Below are 21,879 nucleotides of genomic sequence, written 5' to 3'. Positions count from 1 at the left end.
CCAACTGTGAATCCGTCTGGTGCTGGTACTGTCTATCCCACATTGTTCTATTTTGTCAAGAACTAGGTGGTTGTCCTACTTTCTCAAATGCCTAAAGTCCAAGTAAAGTATATCTACAGTATTTCCCTGATTCACCAATTTAGACACTTTATCAAAAGAAGGTAATACGGTTTGTCTAGCATGATCGTTTTTTAAACAAACCCATGCTAGTTTCTAGTGATTGCTTTATTCATTTCTAGATGCTCATAAATCTGCTGCTCAATTATCTTTTCCAGAATATTTGTAAGTGTTTATACCAAGCTAGTTTTCTGGTTTCCCTTTTTTTCTCTCCTTCTTGAAGCTTGGAATCACATCAGCTCTTTCCCAGTCCTCTGGCAGTTCCTCAGTGCTCCAGGAGCTCTGAAAGATTTTGTTCAGTGGTTCTGAAATCACATCTGCCAGCTCCTTCAGAACCATGGGATGTAAACCATCTGGTCCTGGTGATTTGAAATTGTCTAAAGCGGATAGGTGTTCTTTTATCGATTTCTTATCTATTTGGATCTCCATTCCTGTTCTGTCTCCCACTGTGCAGCTTTTGATAGGTTAGGCTTTTTCTTTTTCTTTTTTGCATAAAGACAGATGGAAATAAGAAATTAAGCAGCTCCATGCGCTGCCATCTTTTTGCTACCTTACTCCCATTAGTAAACAGAACATTACTTTGACTTTTTACTTGTTTTTTTTTTAATATTGAAAGAATGTTTTTTTTTTTACTTTTGCAGTTTGATTATTTTATATCCTAAAACTGCAGCTACCTAATATTATGACTTGTGGGAAATATATATCTGATGGAAAGTTAAGCTCTATTGAAACATTTATTTCAAGATATATTTAAGTATATATTTGAAAGTCTATTCAGAGGTATGATGCTTTATTTGATTACTTTTCAGTAAATAGAAGTTATGGAATAATGGGTAGCATTCATATTTATTGTATTAAATGTAGGCGTCAGCGTGAAGGTAGACATAGTTATATGTTGCTGTTCAAAATACATCGGCAAACATACAATCTAAAATTATACTGAATAGTGATTTTTTAATCCAGTTACTGAAGAATGAGTTCACCATATGTTCTTGGATTCTGACATAGCAATTGCTATTATGCTGAAGTAAAGACACATCCATGCATCATTTTATTTTCTAAATTTCCTAACATATTCTGAAGTATTCTTAAGGTTGTCCTGCATTTCTTTCTCTTTGTAATTGCAATGATATGGAAAATAATGGCTGTGCAAAACAATTAGGGATGGTTGCAATTAGTTGATTTGTTTCAGATTTAACTTCTATTTAATAAATTGGATAAATTGAACATTACTACACCAAAACACTTTGATTTTCCTTAGATTCCTGGGAATTCTGCATGTGGTCTTATATAATCCTGTGTTTGTACATTGTGTTTAATGTTCTGCATGTTAAAAATAGAGTCTTAATGTCTGAACATTTGCTTCAAAACAAAATTTTTATGTTTAGTTTTAGATTGCTGCATTTTCGGTATGTAGTCCCTGAGCAACACAAAGATTTATTTATAATTTTTTAAATTTAAAAGTACAATGGCTTATGTGGTTGTTACAAAAGCTGCCGGTTTTTCTAGATTTCTTTATTGTGAAATAAATTACAAGAAACAGATTGGTGGTAGTGAGGCAGCTTGTCTGCATGGACAGTTCTAAAATAAATAACGGGAGAAGACCAACTAGGCTCTGTCTGATGTTATGAAGGATTCAGATTGTAGCAATGACTGCCTTGAGGATTGCTAGGCAATCTTAGCCTCATCCTGAAGCCATCAAACCATTCACGTAGATTGTAATCTGAACATCTTCAATAAAAGCAATTTGAACCTCTTCAGTCCACATATCGTTAGCTCCCCTTCATTTCTCTTGCTTTGCCATTGTCCTGATTTTTATACTAATGCATAACTAAGCAACCACAGTCACTTATTTATTTGATTTATATAACCATCCACCTTACTTAAGTAGCTCTGGGTGATTTACCAGATTAAAAGATACAAATCCAACAAACATAATCGCCTGGCACCCAAAGATAAACAATAATCTCATTTCCCATTAGTAGTAGCAGAGTTTATCTATGCCTAGTGAAACAGTCAAGTCTTTAATGCCTTGCAAAAGACTAAAAGAGTTGGAGACATCAAAATCTTTTTCAAAATCCATCAAAAATGAACACCTTGCCCTAACTTCTACCCAGCCAAGCCACAGTTGAGAATAAGATCTGACAATCATGATTTGGGTAGTTTGAACATGTCTGCAAGGTGAATGTACCACTCTTGCCCAAGTGATTGCTGGAAAGGAAACATTCACCTGGTTGGGGGGGGGAGGGAAAAACTGCCCTTCAAAAAAAATCTGGATCAGCAGATATAAAAATGGAAGCATAACAGTTATATTCTAGTGTCACAGAAATTATGGCATCTGCTTAGGACATTGAACAGAGAATATTGAAAGGGTAACTGCAGGATTTTAGCCATGGTGGTGATATCTTACTGTTTACAAGGCCATCCACATGAATTAACCTTTATATAATATCTGGTGCTCTTAAAAAGTTACATGATTTACCTCTTTTTAAAATTAATCTATGCCATGGTTGTTTCTAGTTGGACCCACAGATTGATCTTTGATGCCTTTCATTGCTTTGATTAATGACATAACCCTTTTACTAATATAGAGAAGAGGAAAATTGGTTGCCACCCTTTGTCATCTCTGTGGCAGATGTGGTTTTCCCTGATAATATTAAAGATAGTACCAGCCACTTTGGCAGATTTGGGTCAATATGTCACTGGTGTAAGCAAAGCTCACAATATTTTATCCCTCTGAAGTTGTCTAATTGGAAGTTGGCTTCCTTCCAATTCAACGTATTGTTTCTTGTATGACATCAGCTAGGGAAATGTGTAATATGCACAGGATGCTATATTAAAGATGTCTATAAATAATAAAAAGCAAAGTGTTGAGTATGGACATAGTGGAAGTGTAGAAATGTATGAGTTTTTGAAGTAAATGTTTACCAAATATAAGTTGGTATGATAAAGGTATTGTTCTAATATGGATTGGGGAATAGTTCTAATAGCTAATACAGATAACATTGTTTTTTGTTTGTTTAAGTATTTAGCTTCTGTTCCATAATAGCTTCAAAGTCAGTGGAAAAAAAACATTTTAAAAATTACATTGAAACAAATATGCATGAATAAAGTTGCAATTTGGCATGTATTGTCTGTTGTGTTTCTTGTTGACCAGGGAGATGGTTGATTTGGTACAGGATTCTTTTTGTTTTGTTTTCTTGCCATATTAAATAAGTTGGTGGATAATGGTAAAATGTATGAATTATACATTTTGCATAAATATTTCATTGGAAGATAACAGGATTATTGTGATTTCAATCACAGAGTTTATGTCTAGGAATTAATTATGTACAGTATCCTTGTGCTTTAAAGAAAATAATCTCAATTTAAAAAGTTTGCCTTATTGTTTATGAAAAATATGAACTCCAATAAAATAGAGGTTACTTTTTCATGTAAGATAAATGTTTTCAATTAATTTAATGTATTTTCTGTACATTGCTTAAACATTGAATCTTGTTTTATTAAATACTACATAGAAAGTATAGTTGTATGTACAATATCTATTCCCCAAGGCTTTGTGGAGAAATAATTATTTTTAATGATTCAGAAAAGTTGAAGATGCCATTATTTAGGACTGTATCTTTTAATATTATCACCAGATGGTAAGCAATTACAACTGTTGAAAGGGAAAAAATTAGCACAGAGGTGAGACATTTTATAACATTTATTGAAGATTAAAGATAACCATTTCGGTTTTTTTAAGTGTCTCTTCACATCTGTCAATGAATTTGAATCCATGGATCTTACCAATTACATTTAATTAATAAAAGCCTTCCTTTGTGATTGAATTCAACTGAGAATATAAAACACCACTTTAAAGATATATGAATAAGGTTTTCTAGTGTGCTTGATGATCAAAAAATATCCACAAGTGTTAAAGTACGAAAGTCTTTTGCATTTTAGAGAAATGCTCAATTACAAAGTCTAATTTCAGCTATAATAATCACAGTGTGCAAAATCATTTATTTAGAATAATGGTGGAGATAGAGCTTTAGGAATTACATTCATATTTGTGTCAGGTGAACCGAAGAAAATATTCCAACATATCTTGTTGATTCCATACATCTTGTACAGACATACAGTGTTACCCAACATGCAGGTGGGTTTTTGGTATATATTCAAGAGTACTTTTTAAAGTGGGAAATACATCTGTTTTTTTCCAGACTGTAATGATCCAGCTGTTCAGGGGAATAGGCCAGCTAGTTTTTCTAAATATAACATCTAGTTATAGGTAGAACTTCGTATATTTGAACATGGTCCAGCTACAAATTGCTCTTTTTTGGAATTGGGATTTTTATTTTTACATTCTGAGAGGATAGCCAAGTTATAAGTTTGGTAGATATCATTTTAAGTTGCATGTATAGTGTCAGATTCTTTTTATGTTTGCCATTTCCCTGTAGCACAATAGATGCATTTTAGAGGTACATTCCAGGCATGTCAATCAGTGGTGGGTGGCTACCGGTCTGCCCCGGTTCATTACCGGTAGCAGCGGTGTCGGGAGGCTCTGCCCACCTGCCCAGACGTCATCAAATATGATCTGCGCATGTGCAGATGGGGTGCATGTGCGAGCAAAGTGCACACACGCGTGTACTAGCTAACTGGTAGCAAAGATAAGTGAAACCCACCCCTGATATCAATGCATGTGAGTGCAAAGTATTTTGTTCATTGCAAATAATAAAGAATAAACAATATTTATTCTTTTAGCCTTTAATTAGTGCAGCTTAATGGGATCTAAGAGACGCATATTAGGCTTTTGGTTGTTTATCAATAATTATAATGAATTTACTTGTTTGCTTTTTTGACCTTGCTGTACCTTGCCAAGAATCTTTTTAGTTTGGAATAGGCTATAAATATTGTAAATGAACAAATAATAGTGTCTTGAATAAACAAAATTGCAGGAAACTGAAAAATTGCTTTGATGCTTTCCATGTATTCAAAGAAATTTGTTTTCATTATACGTAAACCTTAAGTTTATATATATCTGTCTGTAAGCATAGGTCTTAATATGTTGTGCTGGCTTCTAGGCTTTAACAGCAGACTTGGAAAAGAGGGACCACCAGCAGCAAAGGATGATGAGCCAACTGAAAGAGATACAGAGCAACTATAAAATCTGCGAAAATGAGTGCAGAGCTGCAGAATTACAGGTTACAGAGCTAGGTCAGCAACTAGAAGAATCGATCAAGGAAGCAGAGAAGTACCTAGCTGACTTCAAACAATCTGAAGTACTAAGGCTAGAGACTGAGAAGAAAAAGGAGGAGTTAAAGCTCAAAGCTCAGGAATCAATTCGATTCTGGAAGCTAAGGTGTAAAAAACTAGAACATGGAAAAGAAAAACAAACCGAACTTCATAGCCAGTTGATGGAGAAGAACAATTTGGTATGGTATACATTTTTTATTTCCTTTAAACAATAATTTTGCATTATGTAAATATTTGCTGTTCTTCCAATACTGTTTAAAAACAATGCTTCCTAAACCTGGATAAATTACCCAAATTGAGTAAACTGATTTTTCTTTGGGTAATGTTATACAAACCCATTACCCAATCATACAGTGGCACTTAAATAAGGAGACTCTGATAAGCTGTAAAAAGGATTTTCTGATTAGTGGTTTTGGCTAATGAAGGAAAAAGTTTGGAAAGGACTGGTTTAAAACTATTGAAATTAATTTGTGTAACTATTATGAACTATTATTAAAACACATTACACTAGTAGTGAGTGAGGAGGCCTGATGAGATATGACTTTCAGTAGAAAATACTGAAATAACAAAAAAGTATAAATTTTTGATTAAAAAAGACAAGGTAATTTTTTAACATTTAAAACTGATCACAGATGGAAATTGGGTGAAGTCCAAATCTAGCCCAAGTTAGATAATACATACCTAAATAACCTAAAATCAATTAGTTATGACTAATTTATCTTGAGTTAATATCAGTGGGCTTATGCTCATTAAAGGTAAAAGTTCCCCTTGCACATATGTGCTAGTTGTTCCCGACTCTAGGGAGCAGTGTTCATCTCCATTTCAAAGCCGAAGAGCCAGCGCTGTCCGAAGACGTCTCCGTGGTCATGTGGCTGGCATGACTAAATGCCAAAGGCGCACAGAACGCTGTTACCTTCCCACCAAAGGTGGTCCCTATTTTTCTACATGCTTTCGAACTGTTAGGTTGGCAGAAGCTGGGACAAGTAACAGGAGCTCACCCCGGTACGTGGCACTAGAGATTCGAACTGCTGAACTGCTGACCTTTTGATTGACAAGCTCAGCATCTTAGTCACTGAGCCACTGCATCCTGTTCTATGCTCATTAGACTCACATATTTTGTCTCTAATGCTATACTGGATCAGTCTTTGATTAGCACAACTATTCTCACACTTCTCCTATAAGAAACATTATAAATTAGGAAGGGAATGATATAGAATTGGTTCCCTCCATCTTGCCTCATCAAAATTGGGAACTCTGTAATGTACTTAAAAACTATTACCAAAGAATTTTTAAAAATAATTTCTAGGATTGAAGGCTTAAAACATAAGATAATTATCGAGTATAACTTTTAGAAAGCTGTCCAGTTTTGATCATCTGATAAAATAAAACACATTCTGAGCACTTTGTTTTTAGGGATAACTGTATTCTGTCTGGGATACTGTCTTCATTCGCCTGCTGTTTTATGCTTGCAAAGTTACAAGGCATCTTTTCCTGTTAAGTTGCTCTTGCTCTGTTAGGAATACAACTTTGTGACTTTTCAGTCAACATTAATGGCTGAGATTTTATTTATTTAAAGAACTCATGTGGCTGCCTTTCTTACACAGTGATCCTAGGCAGACACAGTAACCAATAAAAACTACAACATAATAACACATTGTACCCTTCTCACCAAGGCATCAGAACTACACACACTATTGATTCATTGACTCAACACCATTCCTACACAAATACTTAGGGGAAGAGCCAGGTCTTCATGGTCTTTTGGAAGGCTAAAAGTGTAGTTCCCCCACCCCTTCAAAATCTCAGTTGGAAGCTATTTTAAAGGGTCTGGGCTTCAGGAATTGTAGGGACAATACATCTGTGAAGGTAGAATACTGATGAAGGTACAAAGTTATGTTAAAACTTTGAAATTTGGAGGGGCACATAAGCTATACTTAATAAATAAATAAAGGATGCAAAACAAATGTAAACAATTTGTTTTTCTCTACCCTGTGGCTGATTAAAGATAGCGATTGCACATGTCTACTTGAATTTCTTTTATAGCTTTTCCAGCAGGTTTCTTCCTGAGCTTTATAAAGCTAAGCCTCTTGTTTCCAGTAGTGAAAAATCAGACACCTCCCAGAAGCCACAATCCCCTTTACGGATCTGCTTTTGGAGGTGCAAAATATGTTTTGTCAGATTGGGAGTCAGACAGTCCTGATAGCCAGAATGACTCTGAACTGGTAGTTTATTTGCAGGTTTGACTAATTGGTAGTCTCAATGGATTTTCATTTGCATTCTCTCTAGAAATAGCAGTTCAGTTTCCCAAATAGGAAAATAGGTCACCACTGATTCTCAAAGGATACCCCAGTGTGAAGTTTGAGACTTTTTGGAAAGTCTTTGCCTTGTTTCATTCTGTATTTGCCCAGAAGGAAGGAACTAATAGTTATGCATTTAGAGATCAGTTATGCAATATAATTTTCAATTTTGGTGATCAGTTGAAAAATTAACATTTAAAATACCAATTCATATTGAAATTAAATATTCCTGAATAATGTCCAGAAACAGAAAAAAAAATCCCTTAAATACTTAAAGAAGAAGTATATTTTGATGTGATAATAAATATGGGAGGAAAAATGACTGGTGTGAAAATAGTAAATTAGTCCTTCTACCCTAGAGGTAAAAACATGCAAAGAGGACAGTTTTGGCACATAGCCATCAGCAACCTGAAAGCAATAATTAAGTTTATGATTGCAGTTTCAAAATAATCAACTAACATAGGAAAAACAGATTTAATACTGAAAAGCTTTTTTTTTAATGTCCTAAAAAGGCTTCAATGTGATATACACCACATTGACAAGTTGGTGGATTTTCTTGCTTGCTTTATAATTAATCATTCATTTACTTTACACTCTGTCAATGCAAATTATACTTAGCAGAATTTAAAAGTTTCCTGTCTAAGATAAAAATGCAGATCAACCCTTTAGTTCGCAATAGGTCAGGAATTCTTAAAATCTTTGAAAGGGCAGAATAAAAAGGAATATCGGTAAGACATTTTGGGGGAGGAAGAAAATGTTAACACAAGATTTTGCTGGATGGCCTAATAGTAGGCAACTGCTTAGCAGGAAAAGAGGATAATTTGAATTTAGTCTAAATTTGAATAGCAAAGTTTAATACAGGTTGTTTGGAGTAGTTTGACAGACTCCACCTTGCAAGGGATTATGGGGTCGTTAAACGAAGATGATGATGATGATTGTTACTTTTTTATATACAATATACATCAATTTACATGTATATTTTGTATTTTGTCTTTGATGATCTTTATATGATTACTTAATATAGTGGAGAGGCCTCAGTAATTCTATTCTCTTTAAGATCAATGCTGGTGGTAGAATTATATTTCTTGGCAAAGATGAAAGAGAATGGATAAACCAGTTATAATATATATATATAATCCAGAAAGGGGTTAAAAGCAGTTAGGGCTGGGCAGGTGTGAAAAATGCCAAACCATTCAAATCTGAAAGGGCTTTGACTGGGTAGATAATACCCGAATGTGGAACATATCAAGACTCATGAACATGCCAGAACCTCTAATTACTCTTTTGAGGAGCCTGAACAATGAGTAAGAAGTTATTGTAAGAATTAACGTTGAAGAGACTAGTTCAGGAAAAAGAAGAGAGACAAGAATGGACCTATTTAATTCATAATGTTAAATCTATTATGTAATAAAGTTAAATATTGGAAGAGTAGCCTTTTGGAAGAAAAAAACAGTAGGCATCTAATCACTTGAAATAATGCAGATAATGCCAATTTATTAAATGAAAATGAAGAGTTAATTAGGAAGAGAGAATTAGGTAGTTATGGGACACACATACAAACAGCTTTTATGCTATGGATTTTTAAAAATTTTACACTTCCTAGAGTCACTAAAGTGAAATGGGTGATATGTGATAGATAAATAAATGACAGAAAGTGAAAATGTTGAATATGTTGAATATTAAAATGACAAAGTAAAACTCAACCAGAATGCTTAGTGAACTCACAGTTAACATTGAAGAAGTGAAGACTATAAATAGTTTATAGTTTATAGTTTATAAGTTTTTTCAACTCAAGCATAAAGATGGATAGATTGTTGAGGAAGTAAATTAATTCTAGGGAGGAAGGTAGTGATAAACAATATCATGAAGTATAGGCTATTTCTATGGTAACAAAGATTAGGATAGTTAAATCAATCATTTTCTCCAGTTGTGAAATCTAGATATTGAGTTAGAACAAAAGAAAAAAGATAGATGTCATTAGATTATGGATTTGGAGACAGCTGCTCAGAAAACTATGAACTGCAAGGAGAACTAATCAGTCCATCATGGAAAAAAATAAAAGGAAACTATTGTTTAGAGCAGGGGTGTCAAACTCGATTTCATTGAGGGCCGCATTGGGGGCCAGGGTGGGTATGGCCAGAATGGGCGTGACCAGCTCGACGTCACTTGTGTTGGGGGTGCCTGTGGAGGCCTGCCAGCAAAAACTGGCTCCTGAGCTCCGTTTTTGGCCGTGACTGCCTCCTGAAACTCTCTGCCAGTGAAAACGGAGTTCAGGTGGGCCACACGCAGCCCTCCCAAGCTCTGTTTTGACTGGCAGAGGCATTGCGGGCCGGTCCTTCACTGTTCCCAGGGTGATCCTGCAGGCCAGATCTAAGCACCCTGTGGGCCAGATCCGGCCCCCAGGCCTTGAGTTTGACATCCCTGGTTTAGAGTTAAGGAGCATCAAGCATACATTCATATATTTTAACTATGTGATACTAGAGAGAAACTTGAAAAACTTTCTGTGCTTAGCAGAGTTGAGGCAAGTTAAAAAAAGGGAGAAGGCAATGAAAGGATCCAAAATCAGGGAAATTACTTGAATGAACAGCTGCAAATTATTGCTAGGGAAACATTAAATTGAACGGCTTTAATCTCAGAGTTATCAGGATTTGAGTTTAACTCAGTGGCCTGCATGTTTGGTTATTTTTAACAGCAAAAGAAATGATTGTAAGTGAGATACATATTTACTTTAAAAAATAAATATTGGGAAGAATCTAGTTAATCCTTCTAATAACACTGGGGTGTCAAACTCAATTTCATTGAGGGCCACATCAGGGTTGTGTTTGTCTTCAGGGGGCCAGGTGGACATGTGGGCATGGCCAGGGTGGGCATGTCACTTGTGTCGGGAGCGCTTGTGATGGCCCGAGCGGAGCTGGGGAGATCCACTGTCTCCTCCAGAGGAAGGCAAGACCAGGGAGATGGCCAAACCCTTGTCCTCCAGAGAAGCTTCGTTGTCCCTCTCAGGCCACATGGAGGATCCCTGGATGGCAGCACAGGCTGTCCAGAGCCCTAGGCAGCAAAGGACAAGTGCCCAGCCTGGCCCTCGAGCTCCCAGGGCACCTGGACCCCACAGCTCAGCCCAGTCCCGCTTCCCCAAGGGGGTGCCCAGCTGCGCTTACCTCCTCCTCAAGGCTGCTGCTGCTGTGCTTGCTCTTCTTGGCCAGGTTGCTCTTGGTGTGTGCGGGAGGGCAAAGTGTTTGGGTCAGAGAGAGGACCACTCCCTCTCCATGTGAAGAGACTCCGCTTTGTAACCAAGGCATCCTCAGCGATAGGATGGGAGACCACCAGGAGAGGTCAGGAGGAGGAGACAAGGGGATGGTGAAAGGGCAGCAGGGCTGCTGATGGCCAAGTGCTAAAGTAGGACTTCCCTCAGACCCTCCGTCCCTCTCATTATAATCTCCTTCCTTCCTTCCTTCCTTCCTTCCTTCCTTCCTTCCTTCCTTCCTTTCTTTTTCTCTTTTTTCTTTTTTCTTCCTTCTTCATTTTCCTTCCTTCTTCCTTCCCCTCTTTCTTTCTTTTTCTGTCCTTGCTCTCTTCCCATCTTTCCTTCTTTTTCTTTGTCTTTGTCTTTGTTTTTGTCTTTGTCTTTGTCTTTGTCTTTCCTCTTTGTCTTTCTTCTTTCCCTTTCTTCTTTCCTGTTCCTTCTTGGATGCTCAAATGCAAAAGGGGAAACATTTCTCGATGCCTCCTTGCCTTATGATCAAATGCCATTTTTGCTTTGTGTTGCTAGCACTCTACCAGCAAAAACAGAGTTCGGGAGGGTTACCCATGCCCCTCCTGAGCTCCGTTTTCAGCTGCGATGACCTCCTACAGCACTCTGCCAGTGAAAATGGTTGCCACCAGGTTGTAGATCAGCACCCAGTCGGCCTAGGCCAGGCTGAGGCACGTGGGCCAGTCTTTCTCTGTTTCCAGGGTGGCCCTCTGGGCCAGATCTAAGCACCCCACAGGCTGAATCCGGCCCTCAAGCCTTGAGTTTGCCACCCCTGTAATAACGGAACAGGGTGGGTGGGGGGGAAGTTAGTTTTCCTATCAGTTTATAACCTTCTGTATACCTTTAAACTCTATTCTGAACCAAATACATACATAGCATTTCAGAATTTGGGAAGTGCTGGCTTTGTATATATGTATGTATGCAAATATGAAAATGTTGCTTGAATATTTGAGTAATGAAAAGCAGGTAATAATCCTATGAAGTTTGCTTACATGTTTAATTGGAGGAGTAGTATGCCAGTAAATTCCAGACTTGCAAACTATTTCATATAAAGATGTATATAATGTACCAGTCACCCAATCACATTGTTAGTGCAATTAGCGAAGTTGATGCAGTGATGCATTGATCATTTCTTTTTTTGATCATTTGATCATTGACCATTTCTTCTTTTTGATCATTTGCCTTTCATCTTGAGCAGTGGTATTTTGTGCCTTTTCTTCTCATAACAGATCCTTAGACCACTCACCTCTGCCCTATTTCATTTGAACTGTAGGTTCTTAAAGAAAAGGATGAATTGAAGAGCCAGCTCCTTTCAACTATGCACCAGATGGAAAATCTTCAAAAGGAACTGACAGATGTTCTTGAGAAAAGGGCCAGACAAGAAGAAGAGCTGCACTGTAAAGAAATGAAACTCAGTGAAGCTAGATCCTTGCAGATGTCTCTTGAACAAGATACCAGAGATGTTAGAAAAACTGTGGATAACCTTGAGAACAAACTGCAAAAGGAGATCCTAATACAGACTCAAATAAGAACTGAAAAACAGCATTTAGAGGAAGAACTTGCAAATATCAATGGGATCCATGAAAAGGATCAAGCAAGATTGTCAGAGATGCAAGAGGTTATAAAAAACTTGAGTGCTGTTCGGGCTGACTTGGCCAATCAAATAGCAGAAGAGAAGAAATCCAAAAAAGAAATGGCGAAATCAGCGATGGAACTTCAGAAGCAAATAGAATCTGTTCAGGAAGAGATGAGTACAATCAATAAGCAATTGAAACTTGAAAGAGATGTCCACAAACAGGAGTTAGGAGAACTTCGGTCAGAATTGAAGCAGATGAAAACCAAACATGATCAACGTGTCCAAGAGATGATGAAGCTATTCAATCAAGAAAAAGAGGAGGCTGTTAATCACATTGGAATGTTGAAGGTATCTCTGAGATGGTCAACATATAGTCATTATTATTGCATAGTATGGGATAGATGGGATTTAATGAAATCGGGTTCTGGTGAATTGCTGCCTAAATAGTATGATACTTTGGATAATATTTTATGTGGCTGTTATTTTACTCTGATCTTTACCAAAATTATTTTGTTTTTATATACTATCTAACTTATTTTTTGTTTTAAAGAAAGAGGTGTATAGGCAAGATTGGATGAATGGTTATCATAATCTGAAAATTTTACACAAGGCAGGTGCAGTATTGGGAACAGAGAAATGTTTTGTGGGATCAGGCCATAGGCCGATCTAATTCAATATTCTGTATCACACAGCAACCAATTGAATACATTAGGAAACATAGAGATTTGGACCTCCTTCCATAATCACTTTTGAGTAATCAGCATTTCCAACTTCTTGCTGACTTCCTCATTGAGTTTCTTTATGGGAAGCTGGCAAGAAGCATAAGAAATTTTCCTCCCTCCCTCCCTCCCCTTCCTTCTTTCTCTTTCTCCCTGTCATTCTGTCATTATCTCCCTCCCTCAAACTCCTGCTGGCTTCCCCATTACTTTGCTTCTGGAAAGCTTCCAGGGAGAAAGCCGGTGGGGGATCCAGTAGAAAACTGCTGGATAGGGGAGAAAAAAAAAAAAGATGCGCAGAGGTGTAGGTCAGGTGTTGTTCAAGAGGTTCCATGTGGTTTGAGGAGAGCATGTGTGTTGGTAGCGTGAATCAAAAAGGGTGAGTGAGGGTTCATAGGAGTATTTAAAATGCTGTTAAGGGTCAAGAAAGGATGTGGAGGATGCGTGACAAGAATAATGCATAGGGGTCTCAGTGTTGTGTGAGAGTTACTCAACCAGTTGGGGATTGTGTGTGATATGTATGTTTGTATGCATGTTCATAGGGTGCCCAGGGTTGCTTGAGAGTACACAAGAGGTATCATGTAGGTCAGGTATGTGTGGGGAAAGGATTCATGAAGGTATGCAGGAGGTGCTACATTGACTGGGAAACTGTCATGGAATGTTGAAAATGAAGATCATGTGATTGTAGTACCAGTAGCAGAGCAGTATTAGCACTGAAGCAGTCACAGCTTCCCTAAAGATGCTATCCTGCAGAGCCTGGATAGCTCTGCAGACTAAAAGCACTGTAATTTAACACCAGCTGTCTGCAATTAAAGTAAGTTTGAATCTTGCCAGGCTCAAGGTTGACTCAGCCTTCCATCCTTTCTAAGGTAGGTAAATTGAGGACCCAGTTTGTGGGGGCAATAAACTGACTTTGTATAAAATATACAAAAGTATGAAGGCTATTGCTTAATGCACTGTAAGCCGCTCTGAGTCTCTGGAGAAGGGCGGCATATAAATCAAATTAAAAAAAAAAATTCATATCCTTGCAGGCTGACTCTGCCCACCTCCAGGAGTCAATCTTGACCTGCTCAAGGTTGACTCATCCATCCTTTCAAGGTTGGTAAAATGGGGACACAGATTGCTGGGGTCAAAAGACTCACTCTGTAAAGCATTTAGGGCTGTAAAACATTATGAAGTGGTATATAAGTCTAAGTGCTATAGCTATTAAGTGTCCCTTTTCCTTTCTTTATTCCAAGTAATAAAATTTCTGCATAGAGGAGATGCTTCAGCTATGTCATCAATACTCTAAGTATAATCTCTCATGGGCTTTACTTCATAAAAGATGTAGGTAGTTATGTTGATAGTTCTCTTTGAATTCTCTTTCTAAGGATCCAAAGAATTTGCCTTTTTCACATTGGATTTTCATTGTGCTGTCTGTTGTGATCTCAAGCTGTCTTTCCTGACCCATCATTGCCTGTTCTGGTTCCATTCATTTATGGGAAATGTTGGGGGAAAGCATCTGGTCAGATTAGTACTAACAGTATAAACTGTACATTATTACATAACATCTCAAATAAACAGTTATTCCTATAAGTATTTGATGCTTGATAAATCAGAATAAATGGACTTAAAATACATTTTTTCACTATGTAAATATTGTATTGACAATAATTAAACCAGATGGGGATTTAGTTTGAAAAAAATAAGCTACAGTTTGATTTCAAACTTGCTTTTCTTTTTATGCTATATTTTCTCTTTACCACAATTGTAGTTTTTCACTTACTTGTACAGATAAACCTGTTTCCTCCCTTAATAAAACTGGTTATCTATTGGGTATTAAGAAACATCAAATTACTACAAAATAAATTTCTGAACCAGTATTTTTCTCTAAATTTCTGTGCCATTAATATGAAATACTGAACACTTCATTTCTTGTCTGGTTTCCTTCCAATAGTCAGAACTTGTAGACGAAAGAAATTTTGTAAAAGCTCATCGTCGCCAAGTAGAAAAAATGAAAATTGAATGTGATAAGCTAACAGCGGAACTAACCCACAAGGAAGAAGAAAATGCAAAAATTAAGCGAAAATGCAACATAATAAAACAGGAATTAGATGAAAAGGTAAAAGAAAAATATAGACCTGTGTAATAGAACAGTACCTGTTTAATGAAAAACTACATTTACGAGTTAAGAAATATTAATTTTTTTATAAGGTAAATTTCTATCTTGGTGATCTTTTTGTTTTACTCTTCCATTTTCTCCAAATGCAAAAAGGAAACATGACACAAAGAAAGTCTTCTTGTATTTGATATTTATTTATCTAGTTGTATACTGCTGCATAATAAATATGGTGACAACAGTCTATTACATGAAACACTCTGATATCGTAGTTCTGAGTATTGATCCACAGTTGATGTCCTATGGTTGAAACATGAGAAAATTGCTTATGAAAGTCTGCTAAAAAGTTTCAAGTATGCTGCATGCTAAATTCCAAACTTCTGCTCTGCCATATCAAGTATACACTGATATGAAATTTTTTTTTTCTAAAAGTAAAATATTATTAGGAGTGTCCCAAAGGTGTTTTTTCAAGAGGCAACTGGACTTCCTGGTTTTTCTTTGAATACATTTCACTTCTCGTCCAAGAAGCTTCTTTAGCTCTGGCTGGATGGTGGGAAATGGAAGGCTGTACAGATCTGCAGTCTACAACACAGTCCTTTCAACAGTTCCAAGAAGGCTCCACATCCATTTGAACTACTTTGGTGATCCTGCCGACACAGATAAATCATGTGGCCTTACCAACTCTCTAAAAGAATACAAATGACTAGCTGTCTGCAGGGAGTATAAATCCTTTCATTCCCCACCATCCAGCCAGTGCAGAAGAAGCTTCTTAGATGAAAGCGAAACGTCTTCAAAGAAAAAACAGAAAGTCCAGTTGTCTCTTGAAAAAGCACCTGTGGACAACCATGACCTGGATGACTGACAATCTCCATAGACATTATTAGGAGTGATTTGAGTTTATAAATAGACATTCACTGAACTGCTAGCAGCATTTTAATGTTCAAAAATGATCTGAAATGCCATTGTTTTTATTATTATATTTATATTCCAACCTTATTTTGTATAACTTACAGACCCTTTTTATTATTTATTTTTTATTTTGTATAATTTACAGACGTCTTAGAAATGGGGTGAGGTCAACAGTAGACAGTTTAAGGTTAAAGTTTTGGGGGTTTGGGGAAGAAACCTGACTCTGTGGTTTCATCCCAAAACCCCCAAAATTTTAATCTAAGACTGTCTACTGTTAACCTCACCCCATTCCTAAGAGGTCTGTAAGGGGCATGTATAAGAGCACCACCGTGCCTACCGTCGCTGTCCTAATATTCCTTTTTACTCTTACTCTTTTCATGTATTCAAATTACCTGTATATATGCTTATATATATACTTATATATGCTTGACAAATTAAATAAATAAATAAAATAAATAAACTGAAGGCAGTAAACACAATGCTCCTACCCCCTATTTTCTCCACAACAACATTCCTGTGGGATAAGTTGGGCTGATACAGAGGGAAGACTACAATTCATGATCTCCGGGGTTATATCCTGGACCTTAACACTGCACCAAACTGGCTAAAAAACTACAGCCACCCAACATGGAACTTGAACCCACAACCTTGCAGTTGAGTGCCATGCTCTATGGAATGAGCTAACAGGGCTTTTTGAGATCAGATTATTTATTCCTAATTGATATTGTCATTACTATACATGGCATACTGTCATGGGAGATCAAATGATAGAAATGTAAACTGCCTTGAGTCGCAAGAGATAAATAGTATAAACATGTAATTTATGAATTAAAAAACTTCAAAACTGATTCCATCAGACCTACAGGAAAAGAAATAAATGCCATCAAGTACCTATTAGTAATTTATTTCAGAAAAATAAATGACCTGCTTTAGATCAGTGCATTTGAATTGTCATAGGTACAAAAAATTTAACATCTGCCAATGTTTCAATATGCGATATTTAAACTGGGTCTGGAGTGATAGTGACTCCAGCCCCAGTTTAAAATGAAAAAGTGTTGGTTTGTTTTTTTTAAAGGAATAGCTTTACATTAAGGTAAGAGGCATTCTTAGCTCTTTTGAAAAAAGGAAGTAAAACTAAAAAAGTGTTTCCTGCCAGTGTGCATTGTTAATGTATTTGAATGATAATTGTATTGGTATAAATTTAGATGGCCCTGGGTAAGTAAGGCAGAGAAAGGCTATATACCAATTTTTCTATTAAGGAAAGGCAGTGTTTTACATTAGTGTATGAGTGTATGTTGAGAAACGTGTCAACCATTTCTTCAGATTGAAGAAGCTGCTTGGATAAATAACAAAATGTTTCAAATTTACAAAAAAAGTTCAGTTGTCATGTGTCCATAATAGTTAGATACAAAAATGGCCTAATTTATTAATTTATGAAAAATACTGATGTACTGCAATGCTCTTAACCTCACTGTCTACTAAACAAATAATGAGAAATACATTTATCTGGTTTGCCTTTGTCTAGTTCCACATTTTTCTTTCCAGGATTTTGTTTCCCATTAGAACTTCCTTTGCAAACTACAAGTTTGCATAGTTTTTCTGTTGTTCATTGGCATATTCTTCAGGGTTTTTTTAACCTTCTGAGTTGTTTTCTTTTAGTATGTTTAAGTGTTTTCCGAGAGGGCTCAACTTACAACACTGAACATCTTTGTTCTACACTAGCCTTTTATAGTTTAACACTTCTGGCAATGCCATGAATTTCTTTATTCTTACTAAGTATTCTGTGGAAAGTGATAGAAACAGGCAAAGGGATTTAACAGGCTTCAAGATTATTACCAAGACGTGACAAATTTATAATGTGATGTTCCAATGAAACCTTTGAAACAAAAACATTCTGCCTCTTTTTTTAAAATAAAAATGTAGGTTCATCCTGTAATTTGAAGAACTCAGAGATAGCATCCCATAGGAAATTGCTAATGGTTTTCCATGTTCTCTGGTCGGTTACACAACTACAACGTTGCTTAAACATTTGGCTCATAAATAAAAGTACTAGTGCATTCCAGCAATTTCCAAAGGCTGTCCAGGCCAAGCTGTGTTTGGATTTGCACTTTCTGATGACAGGTTTTCTAATGACTCTTCTTCCTGCATGGATATAATTAAAGAGAGAATAAGAGAGCACAGAGTCTACTTTTACCAAATCAAAATATTTCCCTGGGTAAAACAGACCCACGATTGGATTCTTACTATTGTGTTCTTTGGATCAGAGCAGAGCAGCTGCTCAAAGCTAACTCTTTATAATGTCAAAAGAAAAAAAAACGATCAAATGAGAAAATGTCAAACAAGGATTCATTTTTGAGAACTTGATCAGAGGACTGCATTCTGGTTTTCATTTCCTTGGGAGCTTTTTTTGTGAGTTATTTATTAAATATGTTTTCTTTGTATCCCTAGGAGGTGGTGAGAAAATGAACCTTTGACCTAATCTAAAACTATGTAAATGAACATCTTTGGAGTTTCTCCTCCTATTCCGCATCCCATCATGGCCTTCTTTTGTAAAATAAAGGCAGCGCACAAGCAAAATCATTGCATAGTGTTGTATGAGGAACATTAAATAGTTCACAGCAATCTTTTTTCTCCTGTAATCCTAGAGAACAGTTATCTTCAATATGGGCAGATTTCAGTGTTACAAAATGAATTCAAAATGGCCATGTGATGTTCCCCAATGTATCCGGGGAATTTCAATAGTAGTAATGATCTACATTTCCATAGTTTTCTCTGAGCATGGTTGTTTGCAAGCTACCATGTGTGAGTTACAGTGGTGGGTTTCAATTGTTTTTACTACCGGTTCTGTGGGAGTGGCTTGGTCGGCGTAACTTGGTGGGTGTGGCATGGAAAGGATACTATAATATCGCCATTCCCTCCCCAATCCAGGGAAAGGATACTGTAAAATCTCCATTCCCTCCCCAATCCAGGGCCAGGGGAAAATCCCCATTTCCTCCTGAGCAGCTGGGACTCAGGAGGCAAAGAATAGATGGGGGCAGGGCCAGTCAGAATTTTTACTACCAGTTCTCTGAACTACTCAAAATTTCCGCTACCAGTTCTCCAGAACTGGTCAGAACCTGCTGAAACCCACTTCTGATGAGTTGGGCAGCTATATAAATTTATTTATTAAATAAATAGGTATCATTAACCAACTAGGATGTTGCCCTGTTGGGTCAAGAAACATCTGCAAGTAAGCAACCAAACAAACTCAAAAGGCATCAAGAGCTTCACAGTTTAACTGTGAACTGTATATATTCTCTGTTATTTATTGTCTTTTTCTGCATTTGTTGTGAAATATATTGAGATTATCAACAATTGTTTATTACATATAATTTCAGCTTATTTATACTCAATCATCTGAAAATTGCTAAACAAGCCACAGGCTGTCTAGAAAATAATCTCACATGTTGTATGTATGTACTTTTTTAAAAGATCCCACAATTTGCAACATTTTGTGAGGGGTCTCATCCCAGCAACAGGGCAAGCTAACAAAATTTAAAATTCTGAACAAGGTGGTCTTGACAAAATTTTCTTACACTCAAATAACTGAAAATGTATTTGGAATGGAGGGAAATATATATATATATATATATATATATATATATATATATATATATATATATATATTTTGATAGTAATAGTAATATCTAATACAAATTAAACTTAAAACAGAGAATAGAAAGGATAAAAACTGCAAGGAAAAAGAAAGAAAAAAGTAAAATTAAAAATATAATAAAGAAATAAAGAAATATATATATATATATATATATATATATATATATGTATAAAGCGACTCGCAATCTTTATGACAAGCATAAACTCTTTGCAATAGGACAAATGGTTTTCCTACTGTAAAGACCCATTAGCTGTTAAAGCTATTAAGTCTTGAAAAATCTCACTTTTCTATATTTAAATTTATAACAGTATTGGCGATTGTAGATTGTTTTTTAATTTAGTACGTGGAGATACAGTAATTCTTCAGCAAATGGACTGTGATCCTGTGACTTACACTTTAAAACAATATGGAAGTTAGCATGCGGTTCCTACAAAGAAGAGATACATTTAAAATAAAATCCTCTCCCATTACTATGACTGTAAGTCACGAATGGATCACAGTGTTTTCTATTAGTTGAGTGATACCATTAGATAATCACATACAGTAATTAGTTATGGAAATTCATTTCTGTTTGAATATAAAAGAAAATTCTCTGGCTATTTGCTATTACCATAATAAATATTGTTATGGTCATAACAAATGAAATACCAAGACATATGAAACATCAAGACTGCAAGATAGTATGGCTTTAGATATCAGTAACGAGAGGTGCAGTGGAAGAATGCAATCCTATTTTAGGTTGCTGGAAACAACTGACTATTGTGGGAAACCGGTTGTAGGCTAACTGGAGCTTGAGAATGATCCAGCAGGAGATACGGGGTTTGTTATTGTCCTTGGAACTGGTCCATTCTGAAATGATTCTACTTCTTATCTCTGCTTGGGCTTTAACATGCTCTCTCCATAGATATGAGGCCAAAGGTGTTATACGAGAGTCTTTGCGTTGGAACTTGATGTGCCTCATGATGTGCTGTGATAAGCTATTGAGTTACCTGGCCTTTTTATTAGGTAGTTTTTAGGTAGGGACAAGAAGGGGAATACTTTTCCTTGAAAACTATTAGGAGATGTTAGTGTGAAGTTTCCGAAAGATGCCCTAATTAATTCATGAGCCATGAGCCGAACTTCAAAAGAAATACAGTCATTTATTAGAAGCACTATTTCGGCAATATTCAGATGCAGTTAGAACTAATCCCACGTAGATTTACGTTCCCCTATGATCCTGTCTCTCCCCTCCTCTCTGGCCATGTCATAAATCACATTCTCCAATTAATCACTTTGGCTGGCTGTGAAATCCAACACCCTCCTTCTGATTTCGGTCGGGAAGAATGTATGGAATGCACTTCAGTTAGGGAAATCAATCTATCAGTTCTCCCTCCCTCCTGCTCATGGCAACTTGAAAGCTTTGCAAGTGGACATTCGACTCCCCTCACTTCCCGAGGGTGACCTGCGCAAAGTAGCTTATGCTACTGATTTTAATCATTTGTAGCCATAGTGTTATGCTAGTACAAAGATTGTAGAGCTGAATTTAGAACATGTATCAAGGCTAGCCCAAAGATTTAGAAAAACCAAGAGTCTCTCCTTCTTTCAATAGGGCTGATAACTTTTGCTCATACTTCCCACAGCTTTCTTTATTGATTGGATGTGATCTGTAAAAAAGATGAAAAAGATTGTTCATTCTTTAAAAATGCCAAAGCAGTTTGGTCCCAACAATAGCGGCACTTTAATAAAGGCATTGAGAGGGATGGTCTTAGCTTCTTTGCAGTAATACTATCACTACTTCCATAGATGACAATTGCACGCATTTGAACCTCTCTCTGTACAGCTTTATTACTGGCAGCAACAAGTTGCAGAATTTTCTAGCAGAAAGTGATTTTTCTCAGTGCCACGGTACCAGTTAACTTCCCTAGTGCAACGTCTAAATGTATCAAGCAGTACATTTTGAGAGTTTAAAATGGCAGCAACTTGCCGTTTAAACTTCAAGCAGATATTCTGCTCTGAAATACTCTGAAACTCAGGTAGGGTGCCA

The 21,879-nt window shown here is 36.5% G+C and overlaps 1 protein-coding gene across 1 annotated transcript in view; it reads left to right on the top strand.

The window, feature by feature from the left end:
- CEP128 (centrosomal protein 128) overlaps positions 1-21,879 on the top strand; it is a 167,849-nt gene that overhangs the window by 43,270 nt on the left and 102,700 nt on the right. The window contains exons 13-15 of the mRNA XM_070931475.1: positions 5,184-5,534; positions 12,176-12,826; positions 15,131-15,295. Coding sequence (XP_070787576.1) covers positions 5,184-5,534; positions 12,176-12,826; positions 15,131-15,295 — 1,167 coding nt within the window. The remainder of the gene's footprint in view (positions 1-5,183; positions 5,535-12,175; positions 12,827-15,130; positions 15,296-21,879) is intronic.

The sequence above is a fragment of the Pituophis catenifer genome, unplaced genomic scaffold (genome assembly GCF_029215685.1).
Source record: "Pituophis catenifer annectens isolate HBS135680 unplaced genomic scaffold, rPitCat1.0.hap2 SCAF_1, whole genome shotgun sequence".
Lineage (NCBI taxonomy): Eukaryota > Metazoa > Chordata > Lepidosauria > Squamata > Colubridae > Pituophis > Pituophis catenifer.
Note: the sequence above shows the minus strand (reverse complement) of the source record. Positions and strands in the feature narration are given on the sequence as shown.